The following is an 18,992-nucleotide window of genomic DNA, read 5'->3' on the forward strand; positions in this document are numbered from 1 at the left end:
TCCCCTTCCAAAGAGAGAAAGAGCGCCATGGATCAGAATTCGATGAGGGCTCTGAAGGAGATGAGGATATGGAGGAGGATGGAGATGATGGGAGTGGCGATGATAGCGAGGAGACAGACAGCACGGACGACGAGGACGGGGATGAAGTTCCAGCTCCCTTTGAAGCGATGGTAGACGACACTGTTGCCGACGAGATGGATGAATATGGATACTCCAGCCTTGATCAAGTCCTTGATGAGGATGGTGCAGATGAAGAAACTAATGAGATTGATGACTTCAGTCCAGAAGATGGGGAGGATGTGATGAACAAGTTCGAGGAGGATAGCTTTGCAGACTTGTAATTGACGACGGTGCATGACAAGATAGCTCAGAAATTAGCTCTGTTATTTTTAAAGTAATTTACATGTGGCCTAAATCACAGGATGGATTGGGTCGTAGTCGAATGAGTACAATCAGGTAAAGGTGGAATTAAAACGCTCATTGAAATGCGCAAGGATTAATGATCGTCGACAGTCAGCCTCGTTGCAGCAATACTGGGCCACCACTGAGAGATCTTCCAGTTGTCACTTTTTCTCCTCTGGAGTCCAAGCTGGTCCTTTATCGTTGCGGTTGCTATTGATCAACTGATGTCGTGACACAGTGTCCCTGTGTTTATGTCCCTGTGTTCATAATCTGGAAGAGTATGATACATTAGGCAGCATAGGATAATCACCATTGAAGTCACTTACAAAGAGTGCAGTCTGCCAGATCGCCATTGCGTCCAGTTTCCTGGTAATACCTGAGACAGTAAGCAACTTCTCAATGAAGTGTACTTGTAGACTTGTGATGTACCCATCCATCGACTTCGGCAATGTTGAGTGGATTATGAAGCGCACAAAGGCCGGAGTGAACAAACACAACTTTACCATCCGGTTTGTCGATTCCCATCCCAAACGTGATCTAAGAAAATGTTAGAACTCAATGGCGCTGCGCTCCTGTGAGTCCATACCGGCACGGTAATGTTTGGCAGATAAGCCATAGTCGTTTCGCAGTTGTTCAGCGATCATAACAACCCTCGCTTTATGAACAATATTTCTGTGGGTGATGGAGTAACTTCCATCAGCGCTTTATCTGGCACTTAGTAGCAATGTACTCACCTTTAGCCACATCGCGTGGCTACAATAGAAATGTCTGACGCGGATTGTCTAGGTTCCAGGTATTCTTGAACCTCTGGCCAGTAAGGATTGAATGTCATAGTGCAGGAGAACGTCGGCTTGCCAAGTTCTGTATGAGTCCGACATAAGTGCGGGAGCAGTCATGAGTGCGATCACCCACCTCGTTAGTGGGTTCAGAGGCTGATATGCGAAGGTGGGTGAAGATGTGAGGCGGGTGAAGATGCGAGGTTGGGTGAAGATGCGAGGGCGGGTGAGACAAATAGCCTAGTACAAGAAACGAAGTCAGTACACATAGTAGGTAGTAGGAATCAATATGATAAAGGTTAGAAGCTGTCAGGCTTAAGTGCTCGGAGTCACCTCCTAGAGGCGTATCCTCGCAGCCTGACAGCCTCTGGTCCAAGTCGCCTCCTAGAGGCGTGTTGGACCAGGAAGTGAAGTGCAAATAAAAATAAAATAAAAAAACTCACCAGAAGGAAACCCACCATCTTTGCCGCTTTAGCTGCATTCTGAGAAGATGTAGCGCTTGACGAAGTAGTCGGATAGAGAGATGTCCAGAATTGCCTGAGGAACTCATTTGCAGCCATTTGGCATGTCGTGAGTTGGCGGAAGAGCGTTGGTGGGATGTGTGAGGTTGAGAAACAGCTCCAGGATGAGAGTCTGCTCTAGGAGGCAGGGAAGCATATGCCATGGAGAGGTTTGAGTGTAGAATCATCACTGCACTGTCTAAAGAATGACCTAATATCACGTCAACATAACCAAACATTTGGAACTTAATCATATCGGTCCCATGCCCTAACCCTTAAGTCTAACCACCATCATGTCTTCACGTCGTCATCCCGGCGCATCGTCAAGCTCCTCTGATCCTCCTTACTCGAATTCTTCCATCAGATCCTCTCCACCTGTCAAACTTGGAAAACGGAAGAATAAGTGGTCAGATTCGCCAGAACCTTCAAGGCCAAGCAAACAGAAGCACGATCATTCTTCCAGTGACACGAGTATCAGTGACCTTGTCAATTCCATTTCTTCAGGCTCTCGCAAGAAGACTACAAGGTATTGTATTTTCAACTGTATGATCAAATTTTGACCTTTGGCAGCAGGAAACATGAAGATTCAAACATGGATGATGCAGAACTGTACCAAAACGCGGGAAGGAAGGCTTCGAGCCTTCTTGATACATTTGGGGTACCCGCCGCAGCTTTCAAGACTGGTCTTACATTTGACCAAGGTGGTAAACGCGACCCAAAACAGTATGTGTATCATCTCTATCTCACATCATGGCTAACTTGCTGCTACAGACCTCAAGATGTTTCCGAGCGTCATCTACTACTATACAATGCTATAATAGACTTCATTCCTGGTTTCGACAGCGAGCTCGACAACATCACCAGCAAAGAATTGAATGTGGTCATAGCGATGGTGACTATGCGCATATATGCACCTATATATGCTTATATGCGCCTGTTTTTTCCCTTGAACCTGACCTAATACTAACTGATCTTCTGCATGATAGGTAGCGAAGGGTATGAGCGAGGGCAGATCTGCAGATCTAAACTCTGTGAAGCACAAGGGGCTCCAATATATTCCCCTCAACATGTATAGCAAGGAGCATGCACTCGATCCTCCGATTCCAGAAGTTGAGGATAAGTCGATGTGTGGGTTGAACCACCCCCAGTTGGCTCGTTTGCTTTGCCCCCGCAAAAAACTTGAGTGGTTTGACGAGGACCCTGATTCGTTTGCTTATTTTTCTTTCTTTGATTCTTCGTACTGATGCATATTTAGCGCTATGGCCGCCATGCAAGCTGGAGAGATAACCATGACAGCACACAACTGGCCGATGTTCTTCTATGAAGACAGCATTTACGATGCTGCCGACAAGACAAAAGGTCTCTTTCGAAACCATACTGCCATACGAGTACATCATCATCTTCCACATTATCTTTAATTTATAGCGCCTTTAGTTTTACAAGCATCTGTTCATCGGACCATCATCCGTCGCCAACGACTCATCAAATGTTTGCAACTCTGCCAAACCATCTAAAAACCGTGCGTGGGGTTTGACGGCAGTCAACAGATACATCATTGCATACGTGCATGTCATTGTAAGTCTAACCTTTCCATGCACGAGTATTGCAATAATCCTCCCATGAACCCATAGGCATACTTTACTATAAGCAGTACTCAGCACTGGATGCGGTATATTGGTGATATGGACCTGGAGGAGCTCCTCTGGGCTATCATCGAAATGCTAGATGACGACAGCGATCCGTGGGTCGAAGATACCCTCATGTGGTGGAACAGGTACGTTTTTGTGTGTGGTCAGTTCAGTGCTAATTGTTTGCAGTCACCTCAAACCGACCAAGGACAACTTGCACTCTACCAAGCTCACACGCAAGAAAGGTGAGGACGATATCACTCAAATTCGTGCTCAGCGAGCTGCGCGCCATTCTGCATTAGATAATTCCAATGGTAATGTTTGAATTTATATACAATGCTGCTACTGATACTTGATCCGCAGTGCCGTCACATGTGGTCAACCCTAACAGGCTTTGAGAGCCCTCAACCAGCAAACGAGCCCACCCCATAGAACACGACGATGACAGGGATATGCTACATGCACCCAAACGACTTCGGAGATCAGGCGATGACCTTCCCTCACCACGCCACGCCAAGTCCAATGCTCAGCGTCATGCCTCAGTTTATGACAACGACGAAGAGGTTGCAGGACTGCAACAACCAACCCACCCTCGACTGCATGGGCGACAGCACCCACTACCTCTCAAGTCCCAACTATGGCACCATGTTGTTATTTCAGATGACGATGAAAATGACGATGGCGACGAGGTGGAAGTGGTAGCACAACCCAAACAGCCTCGATCCGACCCCCACATGCCATTGCCCCCTAGATTCAATAAATCTCAATACTCCACATCTGATCATGGTGAGGCTCCACCTTTGACGCTGAAGGTACAACAATTCAGATGGTGAGTCTGAACAATGTTGGGTCTTGCAGAACCTAGCTGCTATTCGACCCTAAAGGGTTTCTGGACCAGGCTCAAGGCTCAGAGAAGAGGAAATATCATGAAAACTTGCTGAATACTCAGACTCATAGTAGAACTGGTGAAAAGGTAACTTGATTATGTAAGCTACAAAAGTGCAAACATAACACTAAGGTAAAAACAGTCTCTGCAAGCCCAGCCAGAAATGAATCCCTACAACGCGACCTGCCCGTGGAGCTACAGGTTCTGATGGAGAGGAACACCAACCTCGGCTAAGCAAGCCTCAGCATCCTGCAAGTGCCTCTGTCCACTATGATGACGAGGATCAGCCTCCACGTCCTAAGCCCAAGCCCAAGCTGAAACCTCGACGCCCTGCTGCTCGCGACAAGCACGAGGATTCACTAAGTGCGCATGTGACTGAACAGTCATTGAATGTGATTTGGGTATGCAGCTAGTAGTGCTGCCGCGGTCCAGTCCAGAACCACGGTTCGAACCGGACTTTTGGTCCGGTTCTCTGTGGTTTGGTCCATGGTTCCCTCACCAGCCAGAACCGGACCAGAAAGTGGTTCTGGGTTCTGGACCTTCACTAGTGGTCCGGTTCTGGTTCGACTTTCCCGAACCTTCCCGAACCGTTCCTTGACCTTCGAATTCCCTCGACTTCGACACCAACCACGACGATGTCGGTGTCCATGTCGACATCAAAACACTGTCTTCGAGATTTGCATTATTTGTTAATCAGGCTACTGTTAGCCTTTTTGAAGGTAAGTACTAATCAATTTATTCTCAAGACTCTGACATATGTTTATCCTATATCACAGATATCTACTTGTTCTAGTCTATATGCTTCCTGGATAGTCATGATCCTCCACCGGTTCTCAACTCTAACAGATCTCCTTGGATATTGTCGCTCTGTCTAGGTGAGTATCTTTTTTTTTGCTTAAGTCCATGTCTCATTTTGTTACAGTTCTTGACCCTAACTATAAGTTAGCATACGTCGAACAGCGATGGACTGTGACGAAGGTCGCAAATGGGAGGGCTCGTCTTGAGGCAGTGGTGAGTACTATTCAAACTTAAGTACCCTACCAGTCTCTAACTCCAGATGTATTCTTAGTTTGACAAATATTATAAAGCGCCTCCAGCCCCAGGACCACATCCCAAGGAGCCAGAGGCCACGTATCAACAACGAAAGCTTCGATCTTTCTCCAGCGCGGGCATCACATCAACTCTGCGCCGCAACGCACTCGCATCATCCACTTTCTCCGCACTACAATTGATGAAGGCAGCCTATAAGAATGGACATGTGTCAGCAGCAGTAGAGGCAGAAGAATATGCAGTTGGTATGCAGTTAGACTAGCTACCCAATGTCATGTAGATGTCTTGTGAATGTTTTTTCCGTTGCTTGAAAAATTTTCGGTTCGGTTCGCGTTCGGACCAGACAAGAACCGGACTGGACCATTGAGAACCGTTCTCAATGGTCTGGTTCTGGGTTCGACAATTTTAAAGAACCGAACCATGGTTCGGTTCTTGGTTCTCATCAAGGACCCTCTGAACCGGACCGAACCGGACCACGGCAGCACTAGCAGCTAGAACCATTTTTTTCGTTATATTGATATTATGATTAGCAGTCGTCTCCACCTCGACGCCCCTCACCCCCACTGTCAGATCTGACTGACGATGACAACAACTTCTCCCCGCCAACTCCAACAGCTCCTGTTCCCACAAAGAAGAGAGGGAGGAAGAAAATCACCGATCCCGATGCTCCTCGAAGAACCTCTGTACGAAAGAGGGCTAATGGCTATTAGGACTGCGTTTCCGAGGCTCTCTCATTGCACTTTCATTCTCTGTTTCTCGCTTTACTGCTTGTGCTGACGCAGACTTAATGCCCGCTTTGAACTTTACCATATGGACTTCGTGCAATTCATGTATTTTAGCTACCAGTGTTACTACTATGCTAATGCAATGCCTCTTGGGGCCTTCTAATGTACACAAGTCTCGAGTGATCTAGCAAGGCCTGGTATACCCTTGCAAGCTTCGACAGCCTTAGCAGCCTCGCAAGGTCAACCTACCTAGCATACCCTCGAAAAGCCATCCTAGACGTGCTCTCAGAAGGCCATCCAAGATGGGGCTATTTCCTCGCGAGGCATCACAGGCCTTCCAATGTTCGCAAGGTCGTGTATGGTCTTGTTAGGCCTTCCAAGGCCTCGTTAGGTTTGGACACTTTGCTGATGGAACGTGGCAATAACCCCATATCCTCACTCCTCCAGATTCCGCTAGTATGGTGAGTATCAATATGGCTGCGCAGCCGCCAGTTATGTAGCCCAAGCGCTTTGATAGACCCCAACTCGTGAAACTCCCTATCGTCTTCCGCTTCCGTGGCTTTTTTCAGCTCATCTTGTCGTTCCTAGCTGTCATCATGAGCACGTACATTAGCCGTGTGCCCGTATCTGTCGCGTTTGACCTTGAATCGTGATGTTCTTTGGAGTCACTCGAGTTCACAAGACACTGCGCATGCAAGTTCGTGAGTTGTTGAGGGGGAAATACTGTAGCCTACCAAGTTACATAATTTGTTACTCGATTGAACCATCAAGTCATTTGAGTGAAAAAGCACGAGCTGTGGTCTCATGTACGTTTTTTCCCGAGCGGGTACCCCTTGAGGTCACATGCAATGATCCTTACCCATGAGAACACGCGGTACTTGGCCACTTACTCGCACGACGTTGACTGGATTGCACGCAACAGTGAGTGATAGTGAGCAATAATTTTTCTCAAAATTGAGCACCTCGTGTTGAACTAGCTAGGTCCAGGCCATGGTGCACGAGGCCATAGTCCTATTTCCAAAGTTCAAACGTACACGCCTGATGCGTATACTTCCTTTCTTGCAGCTGGGCTTCGCTGCTCAGGTGCCATTATATTCCAGTTCCATTCCACCAGCTTCTGCCCCACAAATTCCTCAGATGGCTACAGATTTTACCCTTAGCGAAGGTGCAAATGCACTCTCCCCGCAAGATATGCTCACCCTCCCTCGGCCTGGTGCGCCTCTGCCAAACGACATTGGTGATCTTGCTATCGTACCCATCAGCACTTACTCTTTTCAGGACCGCAAGTATGCTCCTCTTTCTTTTATTTGTTCTTATAGTCGTAATATTAATGTTCACTACCTGGCCCTTAGGTCCCACAAGTCACTCTCCGTCATCACTCTTGGCGATGGCGATGCCTACGACATTCCTTTGCCCGATGGCGGCGATGCCTTCTGGCTTGATTCTCGCACCATCGCACACGTCGTGACAAAAGATGACACACAGAGCCTCTACACCATCCCCATCAGCACTTCTCCTCTCTCCTCCGATCTCTCCTCCCATATAGGATCCTTTCCCATCACCACTGCAAGCGCGTTCCGTTACAGCCCCAGCGCTCAGCGCCTCGTGTTCTCTGCATACGTTTATCCTGATGGCCTTGTCGAGACCGTAAAGGAGCAGGACACAGCCTATGAGAATCGGGGTAACTCTGGTCTGGTGTATGATGAGACGTTTGAGCGTCAATGGGATACGTGGGTTGGTCCCAAGAGCAAGGCTCTCATTGGGGTCAGTTTGACAAAAGTAGGTGCGAAGTGGGTACTGGGAGAAACCTATGTGAACGTGCTAAAGGGGACGGGACTCGTGAGTACTTGTTTCTACTTTCCGGGAAGGCGGTGAAACTGATTTGAGCTAGTCTTCCCCTGTAGAACCGTTCGGTGAGGCGGATGACTATGACATATCCCAAACGCATGTCATCTTCACTGCCAAGGACCCACAACTCCCCAAGGCCGTGCACACCAGGCAGAATGTTCGTGCACTTCGTGTCTTGCTCTTTCTATGCTAACATAGTACTGCCGCGTAGATCTACCTCGTTGCACATGATGGAAAAGACCTCAGACAACTCACCTCGGGCATTCAAGGTGCGACGCACTCTCCCGTGTTCAGCCCTTCTGGCGATAAAGTCGCCTGGCTGGAATTGGCTCTTGATGGGCACGAGAGTGATCGGTGGGTTATGTGACCTATTCATATACCATTTTGACCTTATTTCAATGCATGCACCTCTCACTCGCCCATATCACTTCCCACGTTGTCAACTCACGTGTACAGCGCGAAAGTGGTGATTTACGATCTCAAGAAAGACGTCCGGTTCACTATTACGGAGGACTGGGACCGCTCCCCTGATTCTATCATTGTGAGTTCATGCTTATTCAATCGCCCTTACTTCCTTCATTCCTATCTTCTAAATTGCGATACTTGTCATCTCCTTATGGGTTTACTCATCCCTCCCATACATCTGTCGTCATACCAGCCAGCTAACCCGAACCCAGTTCTCTCCTTCCTCTGCTCTCATTTACGCCACCACCGGCGATCATGCCCGCATCAAGATCTTTGCGCTGGCTGTCCCGCTTACACCTCCCTCCAACGCCACACAGACCACTCAACCTACAGCCCTCACCTCCAGCGGTTCTATATCAGGCTTCACGCCAATCCCAGGTGGCAGGGCCACCTTTGCGCTTTCGAGTCTGACGTCTCCAAACGAGGTGTATGAGCTTAGTGGGCTTGACGCCGTTGAGCAAGATCTCTTAGCAGGAACAAACGCGGATGTGAAAGCGACAACGCTTACGCGCATTACTTCGTTCTCTTCTACCGGGCTACAAGGCAAAGATCTTTCTCCTGGCAAGGATTTTTGGTTCAAAGGTACAGCTGAGGGACAGGACACACACGGTTATGTGATTACCCCACCTGGATTCGAATGTGGCGTTAATGGGAAGTGGCCTGCGGTGATGCTTATCCATGGAGGTCCGGAGAGCGCTTGGTTTGATCAGTGGTCGACGCGATGGAATCCTAATGGTACACAATTTCCTTTTGCTGGGTTACAAAGGTTGGGCTGATTTTGGGCTACGTGCGCTCTAGTCTTCGCGAGCCAGGGATATGTGGTCGTTGCTATCAATCCAACGGGATCCACTTCATTCGGACAGAGTGAGTTACCCTCTTCTCTTGTCTGTTCTTGTGCTCAACGCAATATGTTAGAATTCACAGATGGGATCAATCAAAACTGGGGAGGCCGGCCCATCCAAGACTTGTTGCTGGGGTGGAAGTATATCCTTCAAGAATACCCAGAGGTGCGGTCTTACACCTTGTGTTCCTCCCACTCGACACATCCTGACCTCGATCTCTGCACATAGATAGACCAAAACCGCACAGCAGCTGCTGGTGCTAGTTATGGCGGATATGCAATCAAGTGCGTGTCATCTCCTTTTCGCCCTTGATATCTTGTGTCCTGATTCTCGCTCTTCGCAGCTGGATCCAAGGCAATCCCGAGCTCGGATTTGGGTTCAAGGCATTGGTCTGCCACGACGGTGTGCGTTTTCCCTCGTTGCATGAAGGAGTGAATGAAGACACTGATCCATTTACATAAAATAGGTATTTGACACAACCTATAACGGCTATGCCACAGACGAACTATTCTTCGTGCGTCTCCCATCCCTCCCTTACAACACTAAACACTAATACACTACAGTTCAATCACGAATGGGGAGGACGTCCATGGGATCCTGCTGCATTCGAAGCCTCGCGCAAATACAGCCCCGCGTATACCGTTGCAAAGTGGTCAACCCCGCAGCTGACAATTCACAGCAGCAAGGATTACAGGCTTCCAGAGGGAGATGGGATTGCGGTGTTCCATGCGTTGCAGCAGTGCGTTTTTCTTTTCTTTTTCGTTCTGGTTCTTCGTGTATCGTTCTCTTGCACCTATCGTTTCTTTTCAATCCGCCGTTCCTCTTTTCCTCTTTTATCTTGGCTCCTACCAGGTGATCCATATTAATCGACACGCATATAGGTTGGGTGTCCCAAGCCGCCTTTTGATCTTCCCAGACGAGAACCATTGGGTGATCAACGCTGGGAATAGGTATGTATGCAGTTCTACACGCCAGTCATGAGCTGATGCTTTGACTGGAATAGTTTGAAATGGCACTACGAAGTGTTTAGGTGGTTGGATCAGTTCATCGCGCTTTCTTAGACACGAACGCATCACTAGGAGAGGATCTCTTTTTGAAAATGGTAGAACTAAAGGATACGTTTTGGAGGGGCAAATTGGCCGTTTGTAACATAACACACTTGACTGTACTTGGATGGGTAGAACTTCTACGATTTATGATTTGCGTGCTGAATCAAGACCAGGCCTGTGTGATATGTGCACAAACTAAGGGCGTCTTCAGCATACTGGAAGTTCGTCGCAGTTGGAATGTGTCTGGAGTCTGGACTCAACCCAATAATAGTAGAGTCAATGAAGTTACAGCTCGATGGAATTGTCGGATGTCTCTCCAACGTTCCCTCCTAATAGACTTTGCGAGGTACAAGGTATAGTTAGTAATGTGACTCAACGTGACCATATTTTGCATCAGACCCTGAATTTTCTCGGCTTTCATCCGACACCACACCGCAACATCCTAAAAATGAGCAAAAATCATATATATATACAGGCGGTACGAATATACAATACTCCAAATTTGTGGAAAACAATATGAAGTAGTTGACGAGCTACATCGGTTTATACAAAAGAACGTCGCGAATTACTAATAGATCTGACCTGAGCCCAAGCTTCAATTTCATAAGCAAAGGTGTATTTGGGTGATGTCACAGTACGGTCACCTGCCCAGACAAACCCGGAGACTTCACCCACATATACACCATCTCTATTCACCTGATGCATGATGTCCTGTTTCTTCGCAAGGCTTTCCCTAGCTTTTCGCATTACACTTACTCTGTAGTTTCGAGCCTCTGAGGCACTCGAGTAAACTACTCAACTCCCTCACCAGGTCCTCGATCTCATCATTTCCTCAACCTCCTCACCACTTTCACCAATGCGCGCCACCTTGTCGAATCGCGCCCCAAACCTGCCCGTCATCTTGTTCGCAACCCTCACCAACGCACGCTTCGTCTCGCTGTCTGGCCAATCCTTCAAATCAAAGTACAAGCGCGCGTACTCGAGGAGCCTGTCCGAGTCGGAGCGTCAATGTACAAATTTGCATCAGCATGTCAATTTACAGTGCTAAGAAGCGTACGTACCATGCTGGCTGGACACCCGTGACGGTCCGTATATACGGTCTGTTCGTGACCACGAACTCGTTGAAAATTACCCACTCCGGCTGTGTATCCAGTCTGCACGATGGATGCAGCACTACAGGCTACCACCAAGAACATTTTCATCAGCACGTCAACCGCAACTCAAAGCCAAGATAATATACCTGATTGTTCACGGTCATATAATTCCTCTTCCCTCCCACCTTGTGTGCAACTTGCATGAAAAAGCCACAGCACAGCGCCTGCTTGATTGCCAGAGACATCCCGATCTGATCTTGCGCGCTTACGATGTCCACCTCAAACCGCCCCATCGTCCGTTCCAGCTGCTCGCGCACGTTAACTGCTTGCAGCAGCGCTGGAGCGGAGAGGTAGTGGTTATATGTCCAGTCTTTGTCGTGTTGGTCTGGGGTGGTTGGTTGCGGGTGAGGACGTAGGTGTTTGTAGGAAGTGGAGACTTACTTCGAATGTACTCGTTGTACACGTTAAGAAGCATTAGGTGGTCGCCACCGGGGACGGTAAGCAGCGCCTTTGCAGCATCCGCCTCTTCTCGCTTGTTACTTGGCCGTAGCCATACATTTGGCACTGCAAGAACGTCAGATGAGTGCAAATCTCCAAGATGAGTGCGCACCTGACAGCATCGAAGTGATCGTCAATATTTCATTGCTACACTTAAACTCTGGGCTGATGATTAGCATCTTTGAGAGCTGGGGGTATGCATCAGAACCGTCAGGTCCAAACGCGCCACCAGGACAGTCGCCTACCTGTGGATCCAGAGGGAATTCAGCCATGATACTCCCAAGCGCCGTGAGGTTTCCATCATCATCCACTGCTGCGAGATAATTCAATACCTCCAACGCCTTCGACAATGACTCTGGTGCTGGCTCATCCAAATAATCAAATTTGTCAAGATCCTACACAAGCATCAGCTCAACAACGTCACCCCCACATCGAACTCACCTTGATCCCTGCCTTGACAAGCATCAGCACCGTGCTCACTAAATTACTTCTCAAAATTTCTGGTTCCGTCTGCTCCTCGAGCTCCGACATCTCGTTCTCCGTGTACAACCTGAAGCATTTGCCCGGCCTCGTTTGCCCGGCACGGCCCGCACGCTGCTGTGCCGACTCCTTGGAGATCAGACTCACAAGTAAGCTCTCCACACGGGTGCTCGGGTTGTACACCTTCTGCTTCGAAAACCCCGGGTCCACGACGTACACAATCCCATCGATCGTCAGCGACGACTCTGCAATATTCGTGCTCACGACGACCTTGCGTCCTGGTGGGCCATCCGGACTACCCGCTGTGGGTGGCGGGTCGAAGATGCGTTGCTGTTGTTGAGGCGGTAACCAGGAGTACAACGGGATGCACTCGAGAGGGCCTACGGTCTCAGGGTAGCGGTCGATGAGGTTTTTCACCTCGCGCTTGATCTTATGACAGGTATCCTCTATCTCCTCCTCACCCGTCATGAATAGCAAGATGTCTCCTGGTTTCTCTTTGCGATGGATCTTGAGCACACGATGGATGGCAGCCTTGACGTAGTCTGACACCGGCTCCTCGGTGTAGGACACTGTAACGGGGTGAGTGCGACCGGGAACCTTGAAGAGCGGAGGAAGGGCGTCGCTGGAGACAGCAAAGTATTTCTGGAACTTGAGAGCGTCCAGGGTGGCGGACATGATGATGAGCTTGAGGTCGGGGCGACGGCGAGCGAGGGTCTTGAGAACCCCCATGAGGATGTCAGTGGCAAGCGTGCGTTCGTGAGCATCATCGACGATGATTGTGGAGTAGCGGCTGAGATCAGGATCATGCATGGCTTCGCGGAGGAGTATACCATCGGTCATGTATTTGAGGAAGGTGGTACCGGGCTCGGTCATGTCTTCGAAACGTATCGAGTAACCGACTTGTTGGCCGAGTTGGACTAGGTAATGAAGTGAGCTCGGAGTGGGATCAGAGTAGTGTCACAAACTAACCATCCATCTCATCTGCCACGCGTTCCGCTACAGCTGTGGTAGCGACTCTGCGGGTCTGAGTGCATGCCACAATCTTGTACTTCGTATGCGGAAGATCTGAATAGGCGACGAACTGGGGTATTCTATCAGCGATAAAAGAGTCTATGATAAGTGACTGTCCAAGAAGACAAAGGAGTATGTGCCAGGTGATGACAACTCACTGCGTGGTCTTGCCTGAGCCAGTCTCGCCGACCATAATGATGATTTGGTGTTTGTTGAACTGCGTACGTCAGGGTGAATGGAGTGAGGTATGCATAAAACTAACTATCTTATAGAACTCAGCCATATGTGCAAACACGGGGAGCGTTTTGCGCGATTCAAGGATCTTTTTGTATTGCGCAGTATGTGGCTGGTTCGTGAACGGGTTTATGTCGTGTTCCTAAGCGAATTCAAACGAGTCAGCCAGACCCGACGTAGTTCTGTTGTTGAGGACATACCAATGCGAGGTGCACTTGATCAGCGGTGACTTCTCTGGGAAGATAACCGAAGTTCTTCGAGGCGCTGGCACCATCGAGAGTGCTTGAAGCAGCTCGTTCTCGATCGGCGGCAACCTCTCGCAGAACGACGTTATATAGAGGCTCTCTAGCTCTAGGGATTTCATCCGTACTCCTGGTCCTTCAAAAGACCTCAGGATTACAGTTAAAATCGTTTATGAATCTTTTACCATCCCGGTATGAAATCCCATAGTTTCTTGATCAGTTCTGTCATAAGATATCGGTCTTGTTATAGGCACTGTAATACTTGGTGAGACGAGTAAGGGCAGTACAATGTGATGATGGAAACGTTTATCTCATCCAAGGATTCGTGGGCATTCATGCATTGGTATCTTGTAAGCGCTTTAGATTGGAGTCATCATAATCATACAAAACGAGGCATGAACTCGCACGAGCATTGTAGATAGCGCTAATGTCATATATAGAGATTCCGCAGCTAGAAGAACAAAGGGTGTGTTGCAAAGAATGAGAAGCATAAGTCACGTGGATATCACAAACGTAAGTAAGACAAACCCTCCCGTACACCAGGGGCTTTCATCCGCGCGCATTCTTTGCAGGAGGCTTCTTCCCGCTACCCGTTATTACGGCGGTCGTATTTGAAATTAACTTCCTCTTTTTCGCCGGCGCCTGCGACACGGCTTTCATACTGCTCGTAGCTGCGATGCGCTTGGTGCCGTAAACTTCGCGGCGATTTTCCTAGCGGGCGCGGGCGTCAGCATGCTGAACCAAATGTTCATGAAAGAAGGAGTGTACCTCAGCGCCCAGCGTGAGCTCGTCTTCTTCCTCTTCTGAAGAATCAACTTCGTCTTCGGCAGTCGCGTCACTACCTGACTTGGACTGCTCTGATATCTTATTTTCTCTATCCTCGTCTTCATCGATCTCAATATACTGTCGTTTAGTGCTTATTTTTCGGGCGGGACGGGACGAGGAGGAAGGTATGCTGGTAGAGGGATTGGATGGTGGTTTATTACCAGCCCCGGAGAGTGTGGGTTTACTAGGTCTTGCTGCAGATTTCGACGGTGGTGGTGCGGATTTGGTGGATGCAGCCGATGTAGGTTTGTTGTTCAGTGACGCAGATTTGCTGGTGATTGAGAAAACTTTGTTGGTACCCTGTCCAGCTTTACTAGGGGCGCTGGTGGGTTTACTGGGTTTCGGTATGGTTTTGCTCGAGATGGCTGAATTTAGTTTACTAGACCCTGGTACTGTGGATGTTAAACCCGATCTTGATGATGCAGAAGAACTTGATGCAGACGGTGCTTCATCGGAAATAGTGTCCTCCACGCTCTCCTCTTTTACGGGTACCTCGATGACAGCCTGAACGCGTCGGATGAGGTATTGTTTTGACTTGTCTCCGGAGGCTCTGCGATTGGCGGAAATGGGAGTGGGGAGCTGTTGTGTAGATATGGGTTTGGGTGCTCTGGATGACGATGCAGATATGGATTCGTCAGGAAGTTCGGAAGTGTAGGGAGGGAAACGGTGGCGTGTGGATGCGGATGGGTCGCTAATGCTTGTGCTTGCTGTTGTATTGGGGTAACGGAGCATTGTCTTGAATGGAGTGATAGACGCATGTGTCTGGACAGTATGCTGTTGTGTAAACGTTAGATTCAAAATTCAAGAAACGAGAGTAGACCGCACAGAAAGCTGCTCTTCAATAAGCTCATCCACACGCGTTGCGAGCTTATAGCGCTCTTGCTCAACGCGTAGAAACTGTTCTTTCCAGCTGGTGGCTTCCTGACGCGACGTGTCTTCGAGACGGAGACATTGTTGTTTCCACTGCTCGGACTCGTAGCGAAGTTGAGCGATCGTCTCGGCATGATGTTTTATCTGCACGCAAATTTCAGTATATCTACGCTATCAAATCAATGAGCGTACAGTCAACTCGGCTTGCTCAACCTTGTCAGGGGGCAAGGTTAGATATGATGAATGTGCAAACACCGAGTGGGGACATACAGCAGACTGTCGGACACCAGCCTCTTGCTTCCACGCCTGCTCCTCGAGCCTAAGCTCATGGAGAGCCTTAATGGCTTCATCCCGCTCGCGACGCGCTTCTCGTGCTTCAGTAGATGCTTGTGTGACTTCTTGACGTGTTTGATCCTGTATGTTCGTAAACTACACAGGTCAATGAATCACGAAGAGCATCAAAGAAGACGATGAACCTACTGCAATGTTTACTGCTTTATTCAGAGACGCGAGTGCATCCGTAAGTATGACAGACGGCGGGGAGTTTGTTGACATCTGGTTGCAAATCTAGTGAGAGCAAGACGCCTTTGGCAGTTCCCGATTCAATTAATTTGAAACTTAACACGTGCCACAGCGCACCTCAACGAAACAACTTGAAGAAATTCAAAAGCCAGCCGGTTTTCAACTCCACTTCAACTATTTATGCCTTGTAATGCCACGCAGAGACTGCAACCTGTTGTCTTTGTGTTTCCCGCAGGTGGTGTCAATCGTATCTCCCGAGTCTTATCGAATTCCATCAGAACTCTCATTTTGCCGTGGGATGACATGCTTGCTACTATGTCGCCTACTCAGCAGCACTTCCTCCCAAGTACCCATCTTTGTATACACACCGTAACACATCGCCTCTTAATCAGTTAATTCACCTTGCATTCACGTCCCCTTTTCCTGGTCCTTTTTACTTCATTTCCTGCTGGACGCCCCCAGGTGCCTTGGTTACTCCATTTTCAGCGGAGCATGACCAGTCATCGTGGAACATCTATCCGTATGAAGGTTACGTTAAAAGCACCATGAGGAGAGGTCGGAAGTTGGAACAAGCCGTCACCCAAAATGTCCGGTGGCATTCCTCGAACGCTGCATAGATTCTGAGCCGGGTATGTTACTTGTGTTTATCTTTACACGGGGATATATTCCTGCGGTAGACAACATGCATGGCACTCAGTGACTAACTGGGTCGCCGTACATTTTGTCTACCGTACTAATCATGATATAATGTCTTAGTTCTGCTTCAAGATGTATCATGGTCATGCTTATCTGAGTACCACTAAAAATCAAGGTCGCCAGTCTTTTGTCACACGGAGCATATTAGTTAACCCTTCATTAGGAGGAATGACTCCCTCAGGTTTTTCTCGGGGAGACTAGTTGACCTGAAGTTGCCCCTCAGTGACTACTGGCTACGAATTCAGTGCGCGCACCCTTAACTATTGTGAGGGTGGTCTATACCGATTTGGGAGTCCCGACATGGAAATATCATCAGTAGGGACTTCTTTCATCATCGTCCGCTGTTCATTGAACTTTGTCTTGCAGTTTTTAGACGACCCTTCCCTACAGAAAGTGTCCTTCCTTTTCAAGAGTTTGGTCATCTTGACATTCGCTATTGATCTGTCTCTTGGCCATGTCTTGGTTCCATTTTCGCCGCACCGGCCAGTCTTGCGCATGGCCACCCTAGCGCTGAGGGTAATGAGAATACTACATGTGGCCATGTACGCTACTTTCAGCGGTATGTACTTGATGTCTTGGTAATCAAGGAAGGTCAACCATCGGTGACCTGCTGCCGACAACTTGCCTATGCATGTGCTTCGAGTGGAGCTCGCTCTGACGTCTAACCCTTTTCCTCGACGTATAAAAGCGAGTGGAAATTCTTGAAATTCTGCATCTCAAATTACTGCACGACATTCTCATCAAACTCTAACACACGATGAAATTTACACTTGCTGCTGCTCTTATCTCTGCTCTTGCCCTCCCAGCGTTTTCAGCGCCCGCGGACGTCACATACGACACTGCGTACACCAATCCCAACTCGTCCCTTAGCAATGTCGCATGTTCTAACGGCGCGAACGGTCTTTTGACCAAGGGATATACCACCTTCGGCTCCATCCCTTCATTCCCCAACATCGGAGGTGTTCCAGGCGCCACCTGGAACTCCACGTTGTGCGGCACCTGCTGGAGCCTCCAATACACCACGCCCAGCGGCGTCCAAACTACCATCAACATCACCGCCGTCGATGCTGCTTACACATTCAACATCTCCCCGCAGGTGTTCAATAAGTTGAATAATGGCACCGGCTTAGAGCCCGGCAAGATTGTGGCTAACGTCACTCAGGTCACCGCGAGCAGCTGTGGCATGTAGTGGCATGTATGTTCATCTTTGACGTTCTGCGAGACTCAAGTTCTGATTCAACGTGCGTCTAGGCCATTACGTTGGAGAGTTTTCTGGTGTGCTGGAAACGGTTGAAAGTATCGCAGAAAGAGGTTCTTGAGTCTTTGTTTCGTGAGCGGGGCAACTTGTATGTTGTAGCTTGTACATTGTTGCTTGTACGTTGTGGTTCGTTATTACGCGATGCGATGTTTTTGGGAAAGTATTGGTTACTCGACGAGCAGCTTGCCTCAGCTTTCCCTTATGCCCAACGGCATCCAAACTACCATCTTCATCACAGCTGTCGATGCAGTGCTCACACATTCAACATACTAGACCCTAATCCTGACATTGTTAACAGTGTCGACACCACAGATGTATCTATGTATGGTACTAATGTCTAGGCTGAGCAATTTTTGTTCAGCAAGCAGATTCAGAAATTTTGATGACCTCGAGCTGCAAATTGAAAATAAGCTCAGACTTCTTTGAAATGTGGAAGAACCTACACTTTCATGAAGCACATAAATTCTATCATCATCCATCCAAAAAAAGGTTGTATCATCACTAGTGGTGGACTTTGTGCTTGACACAACCTCAACACAAGGCAAAGATGATGTCACCAATTGTCCATCTAGGTCTATGGTGGATGGCTCTCGCACCACTCGTCCTAAGCTCTTCTGATGCACAACAGCTAATGGACTGAAGTCCATCATACTATGCAATCTATACTCCACAGGAAGGTCATCATTTGAGTCCATCATATGTGCTGTGGGGAATGCCTTCAAGACTCGACTCCCACTAATACTGATCATGAAGTTGCAGTCCAAGTCCTGCCACTCAAAAACATGAGTATTTGAAAGGCCCCAATGCTTCCAAGGTATGACTGTTGCCATTCCTTCAAGCTTGAAGAAAGTCCTAGTAGAGATGACAAAAAGGGCAAAAGGAGGAGCTGTTATGAGGGATAGTACTTGATGAGTAGGGTCTGAGGTCCACATTGTGTGTTGCATCCCTGACTGTGAAGTATGTGTGATATTCATCAGGAAAACATTACATCAGCAAAACCCTGAGTGGCTGTATGGCACTGTGCAGTGCCGCACAGTGCCGTACAGCCACTCAGGGTTCACAGCGAAGTCCCCCCATGCACAGCCAAGTCA

The 18,992-nt window shown here is 48.5% G+C and overlaps 6 protein-coding genes across 6 annotated transcripts; 3 read left to right on the plus strand and 3 right to left on the minus strand.

Moving 5' to 3' along the window:
* Positions 1–2,270: 2,270 nt before the first annotated feature.
* F5147DRAFT_759581 (uncharacterized protein) lies at positions 2,271–5,134 on the plus strand (the record flags this gene model as incomplete). Its single annotated transcript, XM_041440454.1, has 14 exons — positions 2,271–2,401; positions 2,450–2,570; positions 2,665–2,804; positions 2,934–3,066; positions 3,113–3,253; positions 3,337–3,452; positions 3,496–3,551; positions 3,739–4,092; positions 4,119–4,135; positions 4,172–4,279; positions 4,480–4,555; positions 4,576–4,911; positions 4,969–5,067; positions 5,115–5,134. 12 exons carry the CDS (start codon positions 2,271–2,273, stop codon positions 4,788–4,790), a joined length of 1,608 nt encoding a protein of 535 aa, XP_041295135.1. The 3' UTR covers positions 4,791–4,911; positions 4,969–5,067; positions 5,115–5,134.
* A 1,663-nt stretch (positions 5,135–6,797) lies between these two features.
* Positions 6,798–10,338, plus strand: F5147DRAFT_684262 (Alpha/Beta hydrolase protein). The gene is made up of 15 exons (XM_041436587.1): positions 6,798–6,888; positions 6,945–7,253; positions 7,320–7,806; positions 7,859–7,972; positions 8,027–8,169; positions 8,272–8,356; positions 8,493–9,015; positions 9,079–9,144; positions 9,196–9,287; positions 9,351–9,406; positions 9,466–9,526; positions 9,589–9,636; positions 9,686–9,861; positions 10,004–10,072; positions 10,126–10,338. The coding sequence occupies exons 2-15, from the start codon at positions 6,958–6,960 to the stop codon at positions 10,181–10,183; spliced, it is 2,274 nt and encodes a 757-aa protein (XP_041295136.1). The 5' UTR covers positions 6,798–6,888; positions 6,945–6,957; the 3' UTR covers positions 10,184–10,338.
* A 700-nt stretch (positions 10,339–11,038) lies between these two features.
* F5147DRAFT_791997 (P-loop containing nucleoside triphosphate hydrolase protein) lies at positions 11,039–13,739 on the minus strand (the record flags this gene model as incomplete). The annotated part of the gene is made up of 11 exons (XM_041443085.1): positions 11,039–11,159; positions 11,233–11,351; positions 11,412–11,650; positions 11,707–11,829; positions 11,876–11,951; positions 12,009–12,158; positions 12,205–13,160; positions 13,213–13,334; positions 13,413–13,471; positions 13,517–13,630; positions 13,689–13,739. Coding segments are annotated over 11 exons (2,130 nt in total), but the record flags the coding sequence as incomplete, so codon positions are not given.
* A 326-nt stretch (positions 13,740–14,065) lies between these two features.
* F5147DRAFT_684272 (uncharacterized protein) lies at positions 14,066–15,990 on the minus strand. The gene is made up of 6 exons (XM_041436588.1): positions 15,906–15,990; positions 15,696–15,854; positions 15,618–15,638; positions 15,381–15,569; positions 14,499–15,329; positions 14,066–14,441 (listed from the first exon to the last, which is right to left on the minus strand). The coding sequence occupies exons 1-6, from the start codon at positions 15,978–15,980 to the stop codon at positions 14,280–14,282; spliced, it is 1,437 nt and encodes a 478-aa protein (XP_041295138.1). The 5' UTR covers positions 15,981–15,990; the 3' UTR covers positions 14,066–14,279.
* Positions 15,991–17,369: 1,379 nt separating this feature from the next.
* On the plus strand, positions 17,370–17,832 carry F5147DRAFT_609118 (Cerato-platanin; the record flags this gene model as incomplete). Its single annotated transcript, XM_041432403.1, has 1 exon — positions 17,370–17,832. Exon 1 carries the CDS (start codon positions 17,401–17,403, stop codon positions 17,830–17,832), a length of 432 nt encoding a protein of 143 aa, XP_041295139.1. The 5' UTR covers positions 17,370–17,400.
* Positions 17,833–18,198: 366 nt separating this feature from the next.
* Positions 18,199–18,854, minus strand: F5147DRAFT_684277 (uncharacterized protein). Its single transcript, XM_041436589.1, has 2 exons — positions 18,345–18,854; positions 18,199–18,294 (listed from the first exon to the last, which is right to left on the minus strand). Exons 1-2 carry the CDS (start codon positions 18,843–18,845, stop codon positions 18,259–18,261), a joined length of 537 nt encoding a protein of 178 aa, XP_041295140.1. The 5' UTR covers positions 18,846–18,854; the 3' UTR covers positions 18,199–18,258.
* Between the last annotated feature and the right edge of the window lie 138 nt (positions 18,855–18,992).

Source organism: Suillus discolor (assembly GCF_016758755.1).
Source record: "Suillus discolor strain FC423 chromosome Unknown F5147scaffold_15, whole genome shotgun sequence".
NCBI classification, from domain to species: Eukaryota; Fungi; Basidiomycota; class Agaricomycetes; order Boletales; family Suillaceae; genus Suillus; species Suillus discolor.

What these genes read in the sequence shown, in the direction of transcription:
- F5147DRAFT_684262 (XM_041436587.1), top strand. Translation starts at nt 6,958, where the DNA reads ATGGTGCACGAGGCCATAGTCCTATTTCCAAAGTTCAAACGTACACGC. An exon ending in TACTCTTTTCAGGACCGCAA is followed by an intron (nt 7,254 to 7,319) that starts GTATGCTCCTCT and finishes CCTGGCCCTTAG; the next exon opens with GTCCCACAAGTCACTCTCCG. An exon ending in GCTCCCCTGATTCTATCATT is followed by an intron (nt 8,357 to 8,492) that starts GTGAGTTCATGC and finishes ACCCGAACCCAG; the next exon opens with TTCTCTCCTTCCTCTGCTCT.
- F5147DRAFT_684272 (XM_041436588.1), bottom strand. Translation starts at nt 15,980, where the DNA reads ATGTCAACAAACTCCCCGCCGTCTGTCATACTTACGGATGCACTCGCG. An exon ending in TTATTGAAGAGCAGCTTTCT is followed by an intron (nt 15,330 to 15,380) that starts GTGCGGTCTACT and finishes TTTACACAACAG; the next exon opens with CATACTGTCCAGACACATGC. An exon ending in AGCTCACGCTGGGCGCTGAG is followed by an intron (nt 14,442 to 14,498) that starts GTACACTCCTTC and finishes CGCGCCCGCTAG; the next exon opens with GAAAATCGCCGCGAAGTTTA.
- F5147DRAFT_684277 (XM_041436589.1), bottom strand. Translation starts at nt 18,845, where the DNA reads ATGCAACACACAATGTGGACCTCAGACCCTACTCATCAAGTACTATCC. An exon ending in TTTATGTGCTTCATGAAAGT is followed by an intron (nt 18,295 to 18,344) that starts GTAGGTTCTTCC and finishes TTCAATTTGCAG; the next exon opens with CTCGAGGTCATCAAAATTTC.